This window comes from Zootermopsis nevadensis, unplaced genomic scaffold, assembly GCF_977971745.1.
Source record: "Zootermopsis nevadensis isolate Lab colony 2312 unplaced genomic scaffold, Znev_1.0 Znev_ptg000020l, whole genome shotgun sequence".
NCBI lineage: Eukaryota > Metazoa > Arthropoda > Insecta > Blattodea > Termopsidae > Zootermopsis > Zootermopsis nevadensis.
Window position 1 is genome coordinate 2,843,060 of NW_028259152.1, and position 24,507 is coordinate 2,867,566.

General features: G+C 39.1%; 1 protein-coding gene across 3 annotated transcripts in view; it reads left to right on the top strand.

Moving 5' to 3' along the window:
• Gbs-70E (Glycogen binding subunit 70E) overlaps positions 1 to 24,507 on the top strand; it is a 50,163-nt gene that overhangs the window by 20,138 nt on the left and 5,518 nt on the right. The window contains exons 1-3 of one of the 3 annotated variants that reach the window (XR_002543029.2): positions 6,614 to 6,870; positions 19,750 to 20,125; positions 20,749 to 21,523. Coding sequence is in view for 1 of the 3 variants with exons in the window: in XM_022063603.2 (XP_021919295.1) it covers positions 19,772 to 20,125; positions 20,749 to 21,326 (932 nt within the window). In the remaining 2 variants the exon portion in view is untranslated. Of the gene's footprint in view, positions 1 to 6,613; positions 6,871 to 19,749; positions 20,126 to 20,748; positions 21,524 to 24,507 lie in introns of those variants that run through there. The other 2 variants (XM_022063603.2, XR_002543030.2) reach the window with 2 other exon arrangements.

Genomic DNA, 24,507 nt, shown 5'->3' on the forward strand with positions numbered 1-24,507 from the left:
ACTTGTAACGAAGACGTACGTTTCTGTTTGCTACTGATGTATCATTGTATCTCATATTTCTAGTTTTTGAAAAACCTAGTTGGTGTAACCTTGTATAAACATGAACATCTCATGTTTGTAACTATTTAAATACTGGCTGCTCTAACTTTGTAAAAACGAGATCTAATGCTGTGATATCGTAAAAAGTCCGAATAAGAACCTCATGTTTTACTGTTCATCCATTTGCTGTAGTCTTAACATTTTAAAGCACATCGGGAACTACGTATCATCGGCTTTGACAATCAGTAATTTGCGTTTTATATTTATGAGTTTTGTATGGTTCTTAATGTAAACAGAGACTTTTTCCGATAACAACATTAACCAATTGATCCCTGTAATGGTGTTGTGTGATGTTTTCTTTGCGGGACGATATAGATTCTTAAATATAATTTAGAGGATCTACGGCTTTAAAGTTCTTCTCTTAATGTGTACAAAACAACGAAGTATAGTTTTATATATTTTTTTAGGTAACAGACGGGAGAAAGCAGTCTCCGAATTTAGTCTGCTATTAATTTCTTTGTGATTTGTTGCCGTCTTTCCAAAGACCCTGGAATTAACATTGACCGCAGTGGAAACATTAAACACCAATTGCGTTGCGGATTGAAAACTATTGTTATGAAACATGTATATTTTATTACAGATATTAGAAATGTCTATACCTTCAAACGAACCAAAGACTTGTCATAGATTATTTTTATTTAATTTGTGAATCAACATGTTTTCTCTTAGTTATTTATCAGTAACTACTAATTAGCTAGTGCGTTTTATGTCTGTGTATCTGCCTGCTATTGTGCAATGCAGAAATGTTATTTGTTACATTATCACATATGACTTTGGACCAGTTTTATGCGAGCCAAAGAACCTCCTTGAAAATGTAATAGGGAAACCAATAGTTAACGAAATTTGTGTATAGAGTATAGCTTTAGTACTTTGTGTAATGTTGATATAAATGAAATTTGGTGTGAAATATAGCAGATCTATTGATTAAATGGACCCAATGAAGGGAATAATATGGATGCACTAGTTTGTTAAACTAGACATGAGTCAATCGCGAACAGCAGCGAATGATGTCGATTCGAAGTGTTGTTATAGAATGAACACACGTTCTGCTCGTGTATACGCCATGTTCGCTCCTGTACGCAACTTTTATGCAACTGGTTTGAGCAGCGGCCTAGCAAAGAAGCTAATCTTCATTCGAGGGTCACGGGGAAAGTGGAATATTTTATTACACTTCTCCTGATTTGATTTTTGTTCGGCAGAACGCGATTGTTATTGGGTTGCAAGTTAAATGTTACACCTAACCTATGCTAGGGAATGATACAGCTGATTAGTGTGATACAGCATTGTGGCGTTGCTTTGTGTAATGTATACATGGATCCATTTTGGTGTAGAATGGTGTGGACATGAATATAATTTTATGCAGAGTTTACCGCAACAAGTTTTTAAAGTAGCCATGATTGAAACATGTTGGGTGTGGCACAGTGGTTTAATATAAAATAGACAAGAATCTATTGCAGTGAAAAAAGATGGCACATTTCTGCTTTATGTAATCTAGACATGCGTTCACTGTGCTAAGTGCTGTCACATGCAGTAACATAGAATGAATTCGTCACTCGACTCTGATTGAGTCCGACACGATATGCAAACGTTATAAACACTCGGGTCCAACGCGATACTCATCCAAAATTACCTTAGTGAATTCATTTCACAAATATGCCTTGAACTTGGTAATCAGGCGGTCAGTGGACTTACATTGATTGTACAGGACGATGTTAATAAGAAACTGGCACAACATTTTACTTACTTGTTAGTTCAGCCGTGAAGAACCTTTCGCTGGACCAGTGATATTACGCAGCTGTTCAGACTGCGAAGAAAACTATGGAAATAAGGTCTATGTTTCAATGAATTAATATTTATGTTATGTTTTCGGCAATAACATATTTTAGCTATTTACAAAATAAGTTTGTAATATGGGATATTACCATAAGAACTGATCTGAAGTGAACTGTCTTTTCTAATGTTAACATTACTGGCGTTATTTTGTCTTAATTTTTGTAAACTGCAGTTTGTTTCAAATTCCGATTTTGACTTGTCACTCTGTGTTCCAGAAAATTCAGTTTACTTAATTTCTAGTATAATTTTTTGACATTGTAAAATACAATAATAGTAAACATGTTACATGCTGTTGTGTTTACAATTTATTTACTACCACGTTAGTTCTTTAGACCATAACAGGTGAGACTAACAGTTCTACACTAAACTGTCAGAAGCATTTAGCATCTGAATATATTATGACTGTCGCTAATTAGGTATGAAAACAGTGAACACAGTTATAAAGCATCGTCTTGTATGACTTAAGATTAGTATCTGTTATCACTTATTACAATCTAAAGAAATTGGACATTTGCTTTAAATTAAAATCGCGTATAACTGTGGCTAACATAAAAATAATAATATTAGGGGATTAACACTTTATATGAATATCTAATGTGAAGAAAGTTTGAACATTGAAATAGCATAATTTATAGTTTTTTGTTGTAGAACTTTTCGGAAAATGTTAACTTTATATGAAATTAATATCTAGTGTAACTATAGTTATATGAAGAACTGACATAGGATCTATTCACCCCTTTGCATCAAAAGCGATGGAAGGAGTGAATGCATACATTTTAGGGACTAAATATAACATTCTGCTTGTTTTTTTGAATTCAACATAAGTTGTTTTTAGACAAATACAACATCTGCCAAGAATGGTTTGCGTGACTTTTTGATCACTCTGTAGCAGAACATGGCGTTGGCAGTAGAGCCAACTCCCAAAACGTCGCGTATATCAAGTGCACCTGAAGCACTGGATAGTTTCCAACGTTTTATTGTGTCACAATAGACTGAAAATTAAAGAAGCCTGATTGCTTTTAGTACAGACACTCGAATACGTCACCAAATTCTACGGAATTTCTTTCCCTCCTGTTTATTTAAGAACTCAAAGAAAGTTATGGAAAAGACTACAAATTAAACGCGATATATAATGTGATATTTGCTGGTTCAATCCTACCTTCAAAATGCCTTTAAATTTTTCCAGCCTGTCCGCTGCACACGCAGTGACCTGACGTTAACAATGGTTGGTAGACAAGTAGATCACTGCTTATTGCAGGATATTCATTTTACATGAATCTAAAATAAAACTGTCGATTTTCTCAAAAACAGTTTCCTTTACGAAATTGGTAGGAATTCTTTTCGAGCATTAGGCGTGTCATATATAAATGTAAATAATTTTTTAGATTAATTCTGACGGACAATTTACTGAAGAATTGAGTGGACTTTTGTATTGAATATTCTGACAGACTTACAATATATTGTTTACAGAGTACATGACATCAGGCATACGTCATGCGTATAGGAACACATTTTACATTGCATCACAAAGGGTTCATTTGCCTGATCTTCCACAAGATGTATGTTACCAAGTAGCATTTATCATGCATGCAAATGAGTGTGTCACAGATGATTGCTGAAGGTTACGAATCGTTTGGGCAGCGGCACGTAAGTGTTTTGCGTGGGGCGCGACCTAGAGAAGGCTGTCTGATTCCAAATTTTTCTCTCGCTTCGCAATTGTACTGCGTCTCTTGGCATTCGGACTTCTCCTGCTCTCTCATTACGCAATACGCCTACATTACACCATTCTAACTGAGTCATACTGAATCATTCCAAAACTCTCTACGACAGAAAATAAAACGAATCGAACCAAAAATAACTTGCGACTTGCGCTTTTCATAGTAACTGTCATATTAAATTGGCCAACTGAAACAAAATATCGAGTGTGGTTTAACCAACTCACTTTACGAACAGAACAATATTTGTTTTAAAGGGGGAGAGAAACCTCTTATATTCCTTGTGCTCGTTAATTACGTCACGTAATTCCAATGATATACTGGCACCTCCCGTGTGTCTAAAGACGCAGACGATATATCGATATTTTAGTACGCTACTAGTCATTAATCGGAATGTCGACTATATCGATATTTGGATACGATCGATTGCTGGATGGCGAAAAGCCATTCGTCATCATGGATATTTCTGTAATACAGGTTGCATAGTTCATCGCACCAGACCCCACGCCCAGACCACAGATTGCGCTGGTGTGTAGCGGCATGTGGCGCTGTTCGATCGGTCGACTTCTTACACTTGAGATGTTGAATTTTGGGATGGTCTCTTTGTTTTGTACAGACATAAGATTTCACGTTTTAGTATTAGTTAAAATTCGGACTTGCTTAATGAATTTGTAAATTTAAGCAATATTTATTGTGCAAAGCATAATAATAAAAGCATTTTCCTTCCACTAAAACCTTATTTCCTGCTTTTAATGTGCGAGTTAATCATAATACCGATGGACCGATATATCGGCCATAAGGAAATGTGCATCGCTGTCTCTGCCCAAGCATTGTTCAAAAGTCTGTAACTCCACCCCACTTGGTCGGCACAGACAGTCATATAACTGGGCGAGGCTGTCAGTTCTTTGTATCCCCCCAGGTGTTGAACTAAATTTTAGTAGGAAAAAACCGATCGTCGGACCTCTTAAGTTGTTGTTAAAACTTCACGGATTAGATCGTGTGACTCCTTCCAGTTCGGAATTACTTTTGACATTAGACATTTGGCAGGAGTACTTGGTAGGGGGTCAGCCCGGACCACCTAAGATAAAAGGTTAAATGGTAAGTTCATGTAACGACTTACCCATTTGTGGTTGGCTGGCGAAGGTCGTTATAATCGTCTTGTATGTCGAGACATGTGAATTCTCCGTGAGCATCTGATAAGTAGCCAGATTTGCCATTCAGTTGAGTAAATTTTGCTGACTACGTTGATCCCGAGCCAGAGTCTAATTTGGGATTGCTTATTCGTAGTGTTTATGTCGTCAGGTCAGTTTGACGGCGAAGCTTGATGGATTAGCTTCTCTGCAATTTGCTTACTATTGTCCATGTAATATCTCACCGGCATATGCTGTATTGTCAAGATGTCTGTCTTCTGGGATGTTGCGCCTTGAAGTCTGGTACAAGTTTACCGACGTTTCAGAGGTGCTTGTTAACTCCATTTTCAGCGCTATTACTTATAGTCCTAATGACGAAGGCAGAAAGTAAAACATATTGAACTGAAAATATTACAATATTTTTCAGTTCCGGCCAAAATAAGACTACACGGAAACGTATCCCGTTTTCTTAGCGTATATATATAATTAAAGAATTTTGACAATTTTCACGCCGTTTGAACTTTTGAACCTGGTTTTCGTTTCAAGCTGTCAAAATAAAATTTCCTTTTCCGGACTTCAAGACGCTGCATGAATTTCGGTACTTGAAACAATTTTTCCAGACTTAAATCTGTTCAGTTAATGAATATTATATTAGTGGAATGGTATCTCATCCCTCACATTTTTTAAGTTTAGGCATTAAGAGACTGGTGGGAAAGAGTGTCTCCTGTAATTTTCGTGATTTCCCTCAGTTTACTCGATGACGAAATGATATCTTGAAATAACCCATTACTGTGAAACAGAGTCATTGAATAACATTTTAAATTATGACATTCGGAAATGACAAGAACAGAATGTTTTCTCAACTTTAGTCATGGGAGTACCGGGTACGAATCTCTTGGGTTATAGATTGCATTTTCGTGAATTTTGTCATTTTACAGCATATTCGATGACACAAAAACTTTGCGTTTTAATATGTACCGGTGCTTACAGATCACATGGAATACAAAAATATCTTACGGAAATAAATATGTGTGTATCCAAGTCTTTTATCCGTGCAATAGAACAACTAATTCGATTAAAAGTGGTTGGTATATAAATTAGTATGAAAGGGTACAAAATTTATTCGAAGAAACTGAAGATTTCCCAATGTCGGGACCCAAGATTGATTAGTTGCTGTTGGAGAGTTTATGAACTCGCAATTTTACGCCATCTGAAACGTGCATCAGTACGTCCGTTGCCAGACATACATTGTGTTTTCGCTTAAGTAAATAATTATACCCTAGATCGTCTTTTTTATTTCAAACCTTAAACGCAAATACTTAAAGAATCAGTGACTCCTGGCGGTGGGGTTCGTATGTTTCTCACTGTAAAGGAGGACGATTTTCTTACACAGTATTAACAAGCTGATATTTGTATTGGTGAAATGAAGTGTTTACTTTGAGGTTCGGACTGAATTCTTGGGTATTATTTGGATAAGTTTAGGGCAGAGTCTGCCTGTGGCCAGGATGACCTAGTGTCATGTGTGTGGTTGGTCACGTGGATGCAATTTGATCCAGAAATTTGCAAAGTACTAGGATACAACACAAGATACTCTGTCAACCGCTTCGTAAGAGCACGAGGGCCTATAATTATTCAGATACTGTGGTCTTGATCACGTGTTCAAAAGAAAGTTTAGATCCTCTCTGATTTCTTTACTTTCTTTCAAGACTATTCTCGTCTTTCGGATAGGACGAATTGTCAAAATCACGAGACACACCTCTCGCTCTTATTGGTGAATGAGTTCGAAGCACGTGAACACCGACGTGTCTCGCTGGCGTTATTCGGAGTGGCGCCACTTACACCGCAGACAGTTTGTGCGGGTTGCAGCAACTGATCTCTCAAGAATCCATACGAATACAGGAGCACCGAGGCGACAGAATGTCAGTTGCTGCAGCGGTTCTGTGCGCGTGAGAGGCGGTTCTCGAGTCTTTTACGTTATTTGCCGTCTCGCACGAGCGTACACAGCAATGGTATGAAAAGTTTGATGCCTTCAATGCTCTCATGACGGCCTACATCCTAGGAATACCGGTATTAGGAGGATATGACCATTGCCGGTAAGTAGAATGCGTTTCAGATTCGAATGATCAAGAAGTGAGTGAACTTGTATTGTGTGTGAATCTCCTAATGTATGCGATTATTAGATGCATTTAAACTAAAGCAACGAGATATCAGTGAAAAAGTGTGATTGAATGAAGATGTGTCGAAACAGTTAAAACTATGTAAAACTGATACCTACCTTGACTATCATAATTTAAACCGAAACAGCGGTAATATTTCTTATTAAACGTATCAAATAATGTGTATTCGATATATCGGTGTTTTATGTTCTTGTGTTTGGATTTATTAACTCAGTTTTAAATAGTACAGTTGTTCAAAAAAACATTTCGTTTAAAATATAGTCGCTACTCCAAGATAAACCTATGCGGTTTTTTACCATGGCGAATATGAAAATATCTTCTGAGTTGTGCCGTGTAGAATGATACAAGTTTACCGACGTTTCAGAGGCGCTTTCTGCCACCGTCAATCTAGAAAAACAATTTTATTTTCATAGCAAGTTATTTAACCACGTGCTATGAATAAAAGAAAGAAAAGGAGTTTCAATCACTGCGCGCGTAAAACACAATTAGAAACTGAGTTATACGTTTAGAGAGAGAAAAACATATTCAAAGAATGCCTTAAATTGTAGTTAAGTATAACTTGTTTAGTTTAATTAATTGAACAGACTACAATTTTACAATTTACGTTCATCATACGTTACACTTTGATCGAAAGTTTGTGTGATATTTAGTACCATCGATAACTTCCGGAGACACTTAGTTGCTCAGCTGATCAAGAAATTCGCAGCCACTTTCGGGACCTGAAGGTCCATTGCCTTGTTCCTAAGATCTATCACTGGATCCTATTCTGAGCGACATAACTCCACACCCTGTTTGTTTAAGATCTGTTTTAATACTATCCTCCCATCTACGATTAGGTCTTCAAACTGGTCTGCTCCCTTCAGAATTTCCGACCAAAATTCTGTATGTATTTCTTACACCTCCACGTGTTCACCATGCCTTGCATGTCATCCCAAATATTTCATAATCTTAATCAAATCTGATGAGTAAAAAACACCAAATTCCTCATTATGAAATTTTCTGTAGCGTTCTGTTACTACTGCATTAGGGATGTCATAAATTTGATTAAAATATTTTTGACTCCAGGATTAATAAGCTTTGAAGATTATCAAATCTTCCATGATTTATTCGAAGTCTGCGATGCATAGGCCTACAATAATAAGAGTTTATTTAAAAAGAAATAACTTGCAATTACAATATCTCCCTTGGTGGAGTTCCAAATATGACGACGCCAGACTGGCGGCAGAAACGAATGTGAATCACTTAGTTACGCCTGCCCTAATGTATTTTCGGCGTCGTTTTCTTGGCGTCATGTGCAAGGCGTCCGTCATGAGGCAAAGAGAGATGTAGTTGTGCGCATGAGCGCTGAAGTTTCTTCTGCATCCTACCCCAGTTTCTTGTGACTGAGGACTGATCTTTTTATTCCTAGAAAAGTTACTTTTTTCCATCTTCCGGTAACACGAGATACGTACCTCCTCCCGTCGTTCTATTTGAAGCATCACGGCCGTCTTGCAGAACCCCCTCCCCTTCTGATAGTGGTTTCCCAGAGCATGACTCCAGGAGCTAGGCTAAATGCGCCTGGAAACACTCTTCGGTCTATTTTAGAAGTTGGTTCCAGCAGACAGCGCAAAAAGCAGCCGTGGAATGTCAAATCTTTCATCACTTCCGCTTTTAACCATTTTAGTCGCCATCGCATCCGTTTGGAGCGTCCGTCCGTCCGTATTTACGCTTGAACAATTCTGGAACGGATGAACAGATTTTCATGAAATGTGATATTAATATTGTCGAGCCTTTCCGATTTCGATTACAATCGGATAAAAATAACGGGCAGTTTACATAAAGGTCTACATGCGGTTCGTCAAGTTCAAAGGTCATATTATGGCAAACGCGACACAATCACTGCGCCGCGCTCAAGTTTCCTTGCTTGTTTCTGTTCTGTTTTAAAAATCTTAATTCTTGCAAAGAACAAAATGATACGTAGTTCTGCAACAGTGGAATGCTCATACTTGTATAGAAATAGCAATTTCTCATCACAGTTGTGTTGGTGAGAATTTGGAAGGAACCTGCTTTTGACTACTTTCCCGTTATTTGCCTGTGGCAAAGTTTGCAATGTAAAAGTTCTCGGGGTATCCTTGGGAATCGAGACAAGAATGATTCATCTTCTGATCTGCTTATCCTAAGAATGAATGACTCCATGATAAACAAGTCTGGTGCTGTCTGCAGCATCCAGCTGAGTCGTGTTTACTAGATAATGTTACGTCATATACTATCAACTGAGAAAGTGACCGAATAGGTTATGTAGTGGAATTTTAAGTTACTGATAATGCAACACAAAAAATATTGAAGTTATTGATACTGAAAAACCTAGTTGTACCTCGTGACATCAGGACACAGTATAAACGTTTGTCACTAGATAAACTGTGCATTGTAAGTGGCTTTGGGAATAAGAAAAAAACATATTGAACCAGTTTAATAGAGTTGCAAAGATGTAATTCCATTGAGTAAACTTTCAAGAAGGTAATAATCTTTCAGCTAAGCAAGTATTTTCCCAACATTTATGAAACTCAAGGGTTCAGAATCGTGTTCTTAGGAGCCCGTTACTGGTCCACATCTTTAGCAAGAATAATCCAGTCCACATACTCCAATTTAAACTTTCCTTAGATCAATGTCAGGTTGCATCCACAGACTTGAATGTGTAAGACCCATTTGAATTAAGAGCGCGGCTTCGACCTAGAACTGAGCGATGTCGCTCAGAAAATACAACAGGTTTTATTACAAGGCAATATCGCTTATGCTATCGCCTCGATATGAGCAGTTTTTTGTTGCCTGCCGGTCCTTCTGTCTGGCTTTACACGAATATGTTGCTTGTTTTAGGGCTTTAAAGGTTCACGAGTGTACTCAGTCACGTTTGTCTGCATTGGCTCAGGGTGTGTGGTGGAAAGGGTGACCTCCACGTCACTAACTTTTACACTTCACGAATAAATTAAAGAACAGATCAATTTGAGGCAAATGTTTTATTCAGAAGAACATGAAAGAGGAATTGCTTATTCTTATGACATATAAATTAACAAGTGTCCACCCATTACAAGACCAGGGACCGAGGTCACCATCACACGGACTGGTTCGCATTGAGGTTCACGCTCGAATCTCCTGATCTGGTCTCATTCCATTAAGAAAGCTTTTTCCTCCGCTATCCTAACAGCCTCCACCCAATAAAACTCTTCTATATCCCAAAAGATCCCGTTATTGGCTTTAGACAATTTAGTTTACATTATGGGCATTATTCTGACTTTCTTTCGCTCGTATGTATTTATTTACGTATGTTATGGTTTATTTTACGACGCTGTTAACATGGATGAAGTTCTTTAGCGTCGAATAACAGGGTGATTAATGTGAGCAATGAATTACAAATAATGAGTTTAGAAGCGGTATTGGCCTAATTTTAAGGCACCATTCCGACATATCCCTGTAGGGGCTGAATAAAACCACTATATCTCAGTCCGGGCCGAGATTTAAATATAGGACCTCCCGAATATCAATCAGGGGTGCCAACCAATCGGCTACGACGTTCCGTCAGTAGTAAACGTACAGTTGCTGCTGATACCAATTTGATAAAGATTATAATACTTTATAATCAGGAATTACGTTATGTGTCATCTGATTTTATATCCTCTGATGAGATTATTTTTAATCATTTAAATATCATTGATTACTGTATGTGCCATTAATGTTGTGTAACTGTGCATTTATCCACAGTGTGTGTTATGGGTTGTGTACGGTTCTCATAATAAAAGGCTATCGCTTCCCCAAAACAACATTAATCATTTGATCTTTGTAATGAGCACGGGTTGTGTTTTATTTTAAGTAAGAACTGAATTGTTAAATATTGTTTAGAGGAAGGCCGTGCTTCAGAAGGTAGGTTCGAAACTCCTACGTGATGCTATTCATAACAAATTTCTCTCGTCTAATTATCTCTGCAGTTAGCTTTGAAATTTCTTTATTCTTCTAAGAAATCTGTTTACATGCGTCATGTCAAATGGCTGTGTTCGAAGATGCAAATAAAATAGCCTGTCGTTTTCAGAAGCTGGTCAGCGTGTCACTTGAGGTAAACAGGGAATTTGTTTCTCAAATGTGTCTGTGTACCAAAGGATTACAGGAATTTAATTCTGTACAGGTATGTGAGACTGTGAGACAATATGAGCTGATACCCAGAACAGTTGTTACAAAACTGGATGTGTGATATTAAAGATGTTTTAAAGTCGTCATGCTATCAGAGTGATAAGCAGATACATTGTACGCTCTCTTACCTTCACTTGTAAGTCACTGTAAGGTCACTGTTAAAAGTTGCGGTCATGTAATTATGCTTCTTATGAATTTATAAGTAGATCTCTTAAGACAACATTGTGATCGAATGCTAGGCACGACTTTTTGTTGTCCATGATATCGTTCAATGCGGAAATGCAAGTGGCATTCTTTACAAGTGTAGAACCTCGTGTAGCTTCGTAAATCACGAGCTTGTTTCTTGTCCCCAGCTCCTGCCTTATTTGATTAAGATATTCAGATTTTATCCTCGAATCATTCAATCGTTAATACACTCAAAGTTCTAGCCTCACACCTGTCTCAAAAGCCGATCAGTGAATGCTTTTTATTGTGGCGGGACTGACATTTGGATTATTTTGATTCTAATGAAATTCCTTATTTCCTCGGTTTTAAGACATCATCGATTGTAAGACTTATTAACAGTTTTTTTATGAAAAGTGATGCTGTGTCGATTCTTAGACACCATCAAATGTAAGACACACCCCATTTGAATAAATTTTAAAATGAGGAAAATTTGCGTCATAAAATCGAGGAAATATGATGTTGTGAAGAATGTAATCAACGGAAGGACATTGCAGGATATCGTGGCACGTTTCTCTGTGAAATCAGTATTTACGTAATAAATATGTCGAACTGTGTGACTTCTCGTAAGATAACGATGGACAGTAACAGAAAATTCTTATAAGTTATTTCCCCATTTAATTTACAGTTAAACAGGCGCAGTCCGGATGTTGTATCTGTAGATCAGAAAAGTTGCAAGACAATCGAGGCTTTTGTAAGACCTGAGCAAATACACGGAGAATGTCATCATGGCAATTAATCGTAATTTGAAATTACAGTTAGTTAAGACGTTTTGTGTTGTCACAGGAATTTAAACATTATTAAGAGTCTTCTCAATTTTTACATGAAACCAGTACAAAGACGTAATCAGTTCAGCAAGATGGTGGTTTAATATGTGACCTGTTCATCCACTTGCCCTTGGATATAATTTTCATTCTAGTCCGCATCTATGATTTCCCAGATCGATTTCGAACGTTTATTAATTTTTGTTTTGTTTCGCCATTAAAATAATAGTCCCGATTCGCCATTCATAGCAGTTTTTAGCGACTTTCTTCCACTTCTCTTTGTTAATGCACTGCAGTTATTTCCCTCTCACCGAGTAACTTGGTGGCAACGCTCCAGATTCATGTTTCGAATTTCTGCTGCGCTATCAGCTATAATGGTTACTGATTTACACGATCCTCCTCAGCCCACAAGCGAATACTGACATGGTACCTTTAAATACATAATCGCCTCCTTTAAAATTTTTACCAACTCGCCTCTCACCTACTCACGAATCGTGATCATCTTTCTATCATATTCGGCTCTGTATAGGTTCATGAAATGACAAAACAATGGACCATTTAACCTAGCAATCATCTTTTTTCCTTGTTTTAAACAAGCCATTCGGAACATCATGTGCTCTGCAACTGACACGATGTCGACAAATACATGAGCTAACCACGAGGCCTTGCAAAATTAATTAGCCTCAGAACAAATACTGTTGTATGCTTTGGAGGCTAGGAGAACGATATTATTTAACCAGCAAACCAAGACCATGATCCTATGACCCGAGGGATCAACACCACTGATAGCAGATCATGAACCAGGTCCGCCCAGTTCTTATTTTCACGATCTGTTTCTTCAGGATCGTCTTAGTAGTATCTTTCTATTTTTCAATGGTCAAGTGTGATCGCTTTCTAATATGTTTGCACAAGAACGTTCTGTTTGCATATTTTATCACACACCTGAAATACATTTTTAGTCCGTCTCAGCTTTAATGAATTCAATATCGCAAAAATACCAAGTAACCTGTATAAATCGTTAACATTCTTCTTACGTAATATTTTAAATTGGCCGCTTAATTACTTCATCAGGTTTCCAACATTTTTCTGTTAATCGTAGTTTTAAACAATTGTAATTTATTTCTCTCTCAAAATAACTGATTAAATCACTATTATATGTCGTGATCTTCAATGTTTTGCAGAATAGGTTGAGTTGTGTTTTTTAATTAAACAATGACAAGCATTTCCTGGATATCTTTTCTGAATTTGATTATGAAACCGTGTGTGAATCGGTTAGTTTTCTCGGTAAAGATATGAGAACTCATGATAATTTCGTGCGATTAGACCTTAATTAAATAAATGCTTCCTCTTTTCAATACAGCGAACGTCAGCTGTGCACATTTCCCACTCACTGCTTTCGAGGCTTCCTTCTAACCTTTAAGGGATGACGAAGGTCATGCTGGCCCCAGTCTATTTATTCTTTCCCCACTAATACATGAATGAGAGCGAGGAATGCTGTCTGGCTAGATTTTTCTGGTGCTTTAAGCGGAGTCAGATGTGGCTTCTTACCCACACAAGGGTTGGTACGGTTAAATAAGTGGAAAATGGATGCGACTTGTCTAACCTTTAGTCGCGAAGTCACGTAGGAAGCGAGAGCGTGGTTTGGTCTATTAATCTTAGTCAAGGCTTCGTAAATTCCACTTTTATGTGTAAATGCCAGCCGTACCACACCTCAGGAGGTTAATATCTGGCTTATCAACTCGGAAGCCCGTGTTCGCCTTTAGGGCGGTCCTTGTGTCATTTGCGGACAAAGCAGAACACGGGCATGATTTTATCCTAGTTTCTCGGTTAAATCTCATACGACATTCCGGCTGAGTAGTTAGCACTCCTGCTGAATCACCCTGATGGTGGAGGCAGTAAGATCCTGAAAAGTAACTCCCACACTCAACAATGCCACATTCTAAAGGACAGCCATCCTCAGGAAGTTAAATGTTTCTCCTAGTTTTAGGTCGCATTGATTTTTAGCTTCAAGCCAATGCTGTGACGCGTTAATTGATTTCTGCCGTTGATGCTGTGAATCAGTGAACTACTTTAAAACGTCTAATTCGTTCTTTTGTGGTGAAAAGCTTCTGTATTTCCAGTTAAGTGCAGTCGTTGAAGAGTTAAATCTCACGTGGCGCCGGTCAGTGGGAGATCAAAGCAACAGCTCACCCTCCGCCCTCTGTATGTGTGCATGCACGTTTAAATGGAACAGAAACTCAACAGTTTTGAGAAAACGTATTCCATACTGAATGCATCCATTTTTCAAATGTCTTACTTACTATTTAGCCCACACTGCACACCTGTATCTTAACCAACTGACACAGACTGCTGTTTGATTTCCTATTCTACGAATTCAAAATAACTGCCTGGAAATTACTATAAAACTTAGGTTTAGGTGAACTCTGTTTGTTGTCTTATAAGTGAATTGACTTCCATCCAGTCACATTTTACACCCACCGTAAACGACCGAAGTCACCCAAGCACACCAACGTTTCGAAGCTGTTAAAGTTTGCACATGGCTTTTGTTCACCGTATTTAAACACCTTTAAAAATTAAAATTGTAGACTTTGATATTTGAAGTCTCGTAATATTTTGTTTTAATGGTTAGTCACCGATGGGGCTATATGGAATAGGAGTTCTTAAACAGAGCACACAAACCTAAATTCACCAGACAAATTTTAGTCTGGAACACCAGAACCAAATTTCCGAGATTACCTAATGCACACAGACAAGACATGTGCGCTTTTGGGGGAAAAAATACAAGCTCAATGTCGAATCGTACGTAGTGTTTCACGTGTGTGAACGCGTGTTCGCATAAATGAATCTGTAACTGTCCTTCGAGATAATCTTTCAATGAAATGATTAGCTGTTGATACGTCTGTCGCCTTATCTAATTTATGAGATTGATTTCATCACATTTTCAATAAAATACTTCCTGAAGCTCACCAGGATTTCACTAGAAAGTAGGAAGCCCTGTGCTTTCAGCAACAAAATTTTTCTTATTTAGATCCAAATGCTCTGGCAAGTATTAAGCAGACACTTAAATGAATCGGTGTTATATTGTTGTTTTGAGTAACACATTAATATTTAATAGTAAAATTTGAAAGCCTGTACATTAGTAGGAGGATAATATGAAAACTGTTCTTGAAATATGATGCGAGAATGTAAACTGGATTAAGCTGGCTCGGTATTGGGTTTCCTGGCAGGCTGTTGTTAATACGGCACTGGAGCTTGGGGTTCCATAAAATTCTTCGAGTCTCGTGACCGGTCCAAGGCTTGAAATTTTCGCGACTTACTTATCGTCCTGATGTTGGAGGCAGGAAGCACCTCTGAAACGTCGGCTAACTTCTACCAGACTGCAAGGCAAGGCATCCCAGAAAACAGTCATCTTCGTATTCACCGCCGTGAGAACCTGACGTCTTACCTTTTCTAGTTTTTTTTCATGCTTTCAGTTTCCAGAATACAAAACACCACCATAACCACTCCTCGTCATTTATTTAAAAAATATTTATTCATAGTTGTCAAGATTCCTCGTCGTATCAGATTTTGTACTTCAAGATCTGTAACCAAAATGCAGTAAGAACTGTGACCACTGAAGCCCTCTCAATGATTTTATGGTTCTATGCCTCATAACGTAGTGGCTCACTTTGTGTCGATGTGAGATGTGTTTAAGACACATGATCTTCTCTATTTCCTTTCGTAGGAAGCTCACTTACTCATTCACGTACTCTAAGTCAGCACGAGTTTTCATTTCCTAGCAGTTGTTATTTAAATGTCCACGAAACATTGTTTTATTGGAACTTATTTTACAAATTCATCATTAATCTGTTTTTCTACTGTTTGTTGTGACTCTTAGTTTTTGTTATGAAATCTGTTGGTTTTATTTTTGTTACAGTTTGTCTCAGTTCAGTTATTTTAATCGTCGTTGTAAATAATCTCATGTACACATAATACAGGACGGATACTTTGATGCGGATCAACATGTTAAACTGCAATATAATCCTCTTATAGCGAGGACACGTTAGCGTAAGAGTCTACAGATGAAATTAATTTTGTCCTTCTAAGGTCTCTTTTGCCTTATTTGACCTCACTTTTAACAAAGCAATTTACACTAATTATGGAATTTTTATATCTCGCCGAATGTAATCAAGTGTACATGAGCTGCATGGGTTATCAGCTTCACGATTGACCTCTTATGTGTCTCGTAAATTCGATATCGGGAAATCATTTTCTTGCCCTTATTTTGCAGTAAATAGTGCGTTGACGATGTTGATCTGTGCTTTGACGCCGTGCAGACTTGCAGGTACATATCAGTGTTTCGAAGCAACATTTCTGCAGCTTCAGATCTGATCTGATGCGCAGGGATTCCAGCGTTGCCTCACCGTAGAGGTCCACTGTGAGAGGCGTGAGGTTCTAACTGTGGTGGAGGTGGCGTTCTGGGTTTCGACGCTGTGTAGACTCTTAGGGCGCAAATATCTGCAAGCCTGAGCTACGTCATAGGGTTGGGAGAAGGGAAAATACAAGGGCAAGGGGGGAAGAGCAGGACGCCTTATACGCTACGTCTTCCCTTCTCAAAGTACATAATCTGGCTCGTCGCCAACAGTGGTCGCCCTGTTGATGGGGACGGTAGGTACATTTTAAACGTCGGTAAATTTCTATCTGAAGTCTAGTGCCTCCGTGTGTCTCATCTCCGTCATTAGATTTATATCTGTATTTAGCCTGTATTTTGTTCTGATTTCGTTGCATTAACACACGCATAGTTTTCTGCATTTATTTCTGGAACAGCCTTTTTAACGCATAATAGAATAATTGAGCTATTTATTACACCGATATTCACATTTCTGCCTAAGAAATTAGTGTACTCAGTACAGACTAGAAGCTGCTGTGTCCTTTCTTATCTTCTTAATGTTATATCCTAAAGAAATGGAGGATGGCTGCGAATTATCGGATAAGCAGTCACTGACAGCCGAAAGACACTGAGTGATTCTTCGCCTTAGACGTTGGTCTGGAGGATGACAATCCCTGATCAAAAAGGAAACTACTGTGTTATGGAATATCACACAGGGGCTTAGACTTCGTCAGATCCTTGGCCGTACATTCAAAAAGTGAAAGCCACTACAGACGGCGAAATCGCTTTAATAAGAGGCGTCTCGGCTAGGTTCCACTCAGGAATGGTTATATATGCCTGTGCGTACACTTATGTTTCGTATATCGGCATTGAAAAATAACTGTCCAGAAGGATAGGCCGTGTGTTTCAAACACGTGCAGACAAACCACAGACATCAACTTACCGAAGCAGATTACCAAGAAGCGCGTCTGCTTTTCTTTTTACCGAAGATGTTTTGCGAAATGTACACTTGACGCCAGTCTCGTGACTGAAGTGTTTTATTTCTATCTCCCGTATAACGACCTAACCATCCCATGGAAGCACAAATTGCGTGTTTATAAAAATGGTCTTATTGTCAAACGCTGAACAGAGACGTCTGTGCCATGAAGACGCCACTAAGAGCAGACAGCAATTTGTTACTTTGTACATGAAGACGCAACGCACATGTAAATTACTGTATACGAACTCGGAAATGTTGTTATATCAGAAATATTCTTCCCTTTATGAGGCATAAGTCTCACGTCTGTTGTTAGCAAATGATGAGGCAGAAAGACGCCTCTCGGGGTGTAGAATACGACCAGGGTTTTCATTCAGACTTGTTCAACCCTATGAAGTCGAAGCTGGTCTAAATATTTTTTTTTCAATTCAGTCTGTACTTCAAAGAAAACAGAACGTTTCACCTTTACAAAGATCAATTGGTTAAACTAAACTTATCATTATAATATTTTAGGGATATTTTTCCTTTGATTCTCCATCAACTTAACAGTCCAATGCAGTTCTGTCAAAGGATCTAGCCTGTACTGCTTCAGATAGAAACTACTATAATGTCTAACCTAACCTAACAGGACGTGTTGTTCTTTAATAATTGATTGTTGCTCGATTGGTCAAGAAATCTCTCGACTTTCAATGAACACTTCATTCGTTAAGATCTCGTTACAGTTCCTATTCTGAGCCAGTTTAACCCAATCCACACCCTCAAATATTATTCCTTTAAGATCAATTTTAATGTCTTTTATCCAATATATTCCAGTTTTAAACAAGTGGTTCTGTCCTTTAAGGTTTCCTTATTATAATGTGCGTCTCATCACTTCCTCTTGCAGTACGCGCTGCACCAATTTCATCCTCTTTGATTTGATGGCCCTCATAATATTTGGTGAAGTGTGGGCCTACAAATTAGGAAGCACCTCGTTATTCAATTTTCTCGATCTCCTGCCATTGCCTGTCTTTTAAGCCCAAGTATTATTCTCAGCATCCTGTTATCAGATACCCTCAGTCTACTACGACGAAGTTCGAGCACGTGTGGACGAATTCTGACTAGCTACGAGCCTATCGAATAATATGTGTACAGTTTAAAATTACTAGGAAGAGTGTGTATTTCGATGGAGATTTTGTCTGTCTTGTTGGAAGCACGCAACTTAATATTGCCAGCACCATGCCACAAGCGTTCCTGAATAACGAAGATGGCTGTCTGATAGGTTATAGCGCTCTAGGCAAATTTCTTCCAGACTACACGGTGATACAATTTACAAGACAGCCATCTTTGGACTCACGGCTGTAAAAACCTAAAATCCTGCGTTCCTGAATACCCTATATTTTTTTAAATTCAGTCTGTTGTACGTACATCGCCCTCTACTATGCGTCTCGTTGAACTTCAGTGCCTGAACGATTCAGCGGATTTTTTTTCTTTGTTGGCATTTGGGTTCAAGCAAGACACAAGTGCCCTATGAACATGACTTAGCTTAGAAATGAATAGCGCTTAAATTGAAGCATGAATAAAGAGCAGCTATTTTCTACAAACAAGCCAAAGCATTTGAGTACAAGGAGTTCCGTCCGAAGTGTACTGTGCATATTACAATACAAGAACGGGAAGTTATGTTGGTATTTTAACGGCTGACTCAACCAGGGGCCCAACATGTCCTCTTCCCTTTTCACTTCAAGACGAAAGCAGAACACAGTAAATTTAATTTTTTTTAACATAGACGATGGACAAAGTAAAAAAAGAAAAAAGTCCACTCGGGAAACCTAGTAGTAGAGGGTTGATGATATTAAAATGAATCATAAAGACGTAGTGTTCTAGGCAGTGGACTGGATTTTTATGGCTCAGGAAATTGCTCAGTGGCAGGTTTTTGTGAACACGGTAATGAATCTTCGAATTGCGTAAAAGACGGGGAATGTATTGACTTGTTGAGATGCTGTTAGCTTCTTAGAAGATCTCTACTCCGTCGAGTTGTTTGTAGTCTTCAGTGCCTGAAACTAGTTTCTCTCTGGTTATTAAAAATGTAACTAACACATTCACACACTAACCCACCGCTCCAGCAAAACACACTACTGAGATATGCACAGGATCAAACCTATTTCTCTACTGTCAGTTTTTATCTTCTGACTCGTAACAGTGTCGACTCGTGGGTGGGCAGAAACGCTTCGAAGGAACATTCTGCTTTTAACCCTTCATTACTGTCTTATTAATTCAGGCGATAGTTTCGAACAGCCTGTGTTGATGATCTGCTTGTATCCTTGTTTCAGGTAGTCACTGTGCTCCATAGTAATGCCAGCCGACTATGAAATGTTAGTGGCACACAGTCCTCCGGTCTCTGCAGACTTCTTTTCAAACTTCGCGAGCTACAGGCTGAGATACAAGCATCCTCCAGCCTGTTCCTATATCCGTCCCCTACAGTTCGGCTCCCAACTACCTGCTCAACACACTTCCCCGCCTCTACAGCCTCAAACTAATTCGCATTCTACATTATTAAAAATGCCAGTAGCAGTTCCAAGGCGTCCCTGCCTCGTCGTACGGCCTGAGGACACCTCTAGTTCTTCGGATGAGAATGATCTTCCAAGCCCAACTCGACTGAAAAAGAAGGTTGTGTTTGCCGATGATAAGGGTCTGTCATTAACACAGGTGGGTGTATTTTGTTTTCTTTATGAACGCAAATTCTTTCTAAGAATGACAGTAAAGTCTGATAACGCAGTCAGATATTTTGCGTGTTTGATCAGAATTGTGCACAACTAGAGATGAAGATGGCTCTCTTCTGGGATGTTGCGCCGCGTAGTCTACTAGAAGTTTACCGACGTTTCAGATGTCCTTGCTGACTCAACGCCCTGATGATGGAGGCAGCAAGGACCTCTGAAACTTCGGTAAACTTATGCCAGACTACACGGCGCAACATCCCAGAATTCAGTCACCTTCAGACTCGCCGCCGTGAAAACCTCAAATGCTACTACTGTACACATCTATTTTCCGAGGCATTGATATTTAACAGTTACTAAAGAATCCTGCAGTTGTTTTACGAATATTAACATCTGAGTATTGGGAATGTCAGGGTTTCTAGTACTAAATTCGTCTTTCGAATTTTTCATTCGTACGGTAAAATAGCCAATTACTTGTTTTTCACTTCATTTACCTTTACCCGCAGAATCGAATTTACTTTTAACATTGTTCACTTTGGAAAAGTACAAAGAACGACTGTTCGAATTAGGAAAGCAGAGGCTTTTCTAATTTTCCTGTTGTTTGCCCCTTCACAGGTTCGCGTAATGACTGAACCGTCGAACGTCCCTCCAGCTTTCAGTTTTCAGTTCCTTGCCCAAGTAACAAGAGGCATCTCGGCCGAAGTAGTACCTGAACCTTGGGAAGTGACGTTCCAACAACCCGCCTCGGATTACCTGGACTTCCGCAAGCGTCTGGATACGGGAAATGTCTCTCTTGAGAACGTTATCGTCCGCGAAGCCGAGGACATTGTCGTGGGTACCGTGAAAGTGCGAAATGTCGCTTACCACAAAGAAGTATTTGTCCGATCAACGTCTGACGAATGGAGAACACATGAAGATGCCTACTGTACATTCGTCAATAACAACTCCACGGTCTCTGCAGCTGCATCGTATGTCTTGTACGATACGTTCTCATTCCGTCTTACTTTGCCGCCCCGTTCGGTCCGAATTGAGTTCTGCGTGTGTTTTCGGTGTGAAGGAGCCGAGTACTGGGACAGTAACTCGGGAAAGAACTATGTCCTTCTCAAGAAGTCTTCCAGCAACGAAGAAGAATTGCTCTTGCTCAAGCTGAGGCGCAGTAAAGGCGATACCTTGCCCGTCGAGAATGCAGTCAGGTGTGCTGATGCTGTTCATGCCAAACTTGATTCTTGGTCAGAATTTGCGAGTTGGAACCATTTGGATAATAGCACTCCATATTGGTGACTTGCCCCATTCGATTCGCTCCTTCCGTGCGGAGTAACATCATCGGTGGTACTCTGTTTCTCCGGATCTTGCGAGGACTCTGCCACGCCTAGAATGAACCATTCAAAAGGTACGAACTTAAGCTGTTTCTGCCTGACTTCTTTCTTTGTCTGTTAACTGTCATTCTGTAGTGGTGGCGAGTTCTTGTTTTGCTTTGAATTGCAGAGGTGGTGGTCTCTTAAAAGATTGTATCTCATTTGATGTCTGGTAACCAATATCTGACGGCTAGCATTGCACATCTTCAAAAGTACTGTAAAGTTATTTCCGCACTCTAATGCCAGAGTAGTACAGCACTAGCTTATCCTCATAACTGATTTAAGATGTTCGCAGTTCTGAAGGGTAACGCTTCATTTTTTTTTTGAGTGAACATTAACTCGCAGATTCTGACAAGAATAAAGACCAATTACGAAATATATTTAAATACATGAGCAAATGTCACACATTGATTGTGGGGAGTTGTTAATATATACGATGGATTTCTAAATAAGATCTCGTCTTAAAGGTACCAACATTCTGCATATAATCTGTGGCGTGTCCATGAACATGGAAGAGAGTGTTTAATTTAAATGCAAAACCGCTTCTTCCTGTTTATGCATTTCATTTGCATAATGCTTCTCAGTTTTAAGTTTGTTGCACTGTCTGCCTCCATTAATAGCAACTTTTCCACTGAGGTAATTATGCGTTGTAACAATTTTCATCACTTGTGTAGCCAACAGGACACATGACCTTCATGATTAGGCAATGGAACTGACGTTGTATAGCCTCTTTTCCGTATAAGCCAAAGTTTCGTATCGAAAAAATAGGTCAGATCTTAACAGCGGATCTAATATTCCTGTAAATACTAGCTTCTTGTTGTATTTCATGTAATATATATGCAGTGTTATTAATGTTTGTAATTACTTCATTCGACTGAGTGATGGGGAGGAAATGCACACAAACACGAATTGTCTTAAGCACGATTCACCTGTCCAGTCTCGTTATTTCTTTTTAGCCAGGAAGGAAAGATTAACACAGCGATACTCGCTAGAAGACTGGTCAAATCAGGTTGCCAAGTTAGAATTATTTAAATTAACTGAAGATGGAGCTCATCTAAATAATAATTAAAATGCAGTTCTTACCTCAAAGAAAACATAACTTCAGATTCGCAAATTTAAAGCGGCTTCAAGTGTTAATTTTGAAGAACGTGATTTTATTCTTCTGAAAAAAGACAATCTTTAGATTTACCTTCGTCGAGAGAGTTCGCCGGCCACATTAAAGATTCACGATACTGATGGGCGACTGGTATGGACTGGATTTATCTTGATCAGGAGATAAATGAGTGACTCTTGAGACACGATTACAAATCCCGGATTCTATTGTGTTGACATGTAAGCAACTATGAGCTTCTCAAGAAGAAAATCAGCTCCGTCGAGCTAGTATCACCGCTTGATATTAGTCATGAAAGAAAGAGGTAATTGGCGTATTTTCAGTTGTTATTGAAAGTTCTTGGCTTTCATTAGATCCGGTTTTAGATATAAATAAAATATTAGCAGTGGCTTCTATTTTAGACCGCGATTGTGCAACGTGTTTATTTCTCCATCAGTAAAACAGGGCCTTGTCGGGTCGTGAAAGTTCAGCCTGGCACGTGATACCTGGGTACAAGCGACACTTCCACTTTCCCTCCTGCATTATCGTTCATGCAGACTAATTAAACTCAATTAAGGCATGTTCCTACTACATTTGCTTGGTACCGGTGCGTGGCAATTTGCCTTTTCTGATACGCATCTAATTAATACTGAATAATCCAAACTAAGATGACGTGGCCGAGTTGTTACGCGGTGTAGTCTCGTAGAAATTGCCCGACGCATCAAATGTGGTTACTGCCTCTTTTTTTCAGCGCCATTATCGTCCTGAGGGCTGAGGATATTTTTTATTTAGCTGAGTCACTGTGGTGACTAGACTAAGGGCTGGGCAACACGAGTTCGATCCCCGGCAGAGAAGAACTTTTCCCAGCGGAGGCCCACACAGCATCCTGCCTAATGGGTACGGGGTTCTTTTCTTGGGGTTAAAGTGGCGGACGCGCGAAGCTGACAGAATCACCTCCGTCTGAGCCGAGGTTAAGAATTCATGGAGTTATACCTCCATACGTCGACATGTAAAAATCACTGAATGCTGTTGTAAAATATGTTTCGTTTCCAGTTTCGAAGGACTAGGTGCTGGCGTAGTGTTCAACCCTTGGTCGCGACCTGCTTCAAATGAAACTCGTCTCAGATTGCTAAAAACGAGTTTCAGTTTTTACCGTAACTGATGCAACGTTTGCTTTCAGAATGTCGGCGCCGTCTAGAAGCAGGTAAAAAATCGGTTGACTGAAGGCAATCAGCATTTAAAATACAGCGATAATGCCGGTAGTTCAGTTCCCAGTGTTACATCATCCGTGTGTTGTGAATAACAATGGTTTCAGCGATGATCACCCCAAGGTCTGTGTGTCCTGGTTTTCGTGTCAAGATCATGCTCTGAGGTTAATGAATCAGATGATCGATGTTCCACAGTTGCATTGCACACAAATAAGCAGGCCTCCTATGTCCACAGCTTCGTACGACTCTGGCATTGCGGTCGACATCATAGTCACCCATTCGTTTCGTTCATATGATCATCGTTTGGGAATATCTGGGACACCCAGCAACTTACAACCACTTCAGTACCCTGAGGACGATGACAGAGATGGACCTCGAAACGTTGGTCTTTTCGTGTTTTAACCACTTAACGCGGCTGATAGCCCGAGAAGATTTTATTGTACTCACCGCTGTGAAAACCTCAAATCATACATAGACTGAGGGTGTTTGAAAGAAGCTTCTTAGGCGAATATTTGGAGCAAAGTGGGAAACAAGGCAGAGAGGTTTGATAAAACTGTTACAATAAAGAGCTTCGAGTATGATTACTCTGATGAAGTTAAGGAAGATGATTTGACGGACCATGTAGCATTTATGGAGGGAATTAGAAATGCATGCGTAATTTTAATCGGAGATCTTGAACGGAAGAGGCCACTTAGACCGCTTAGATGTGAATATGGTATTA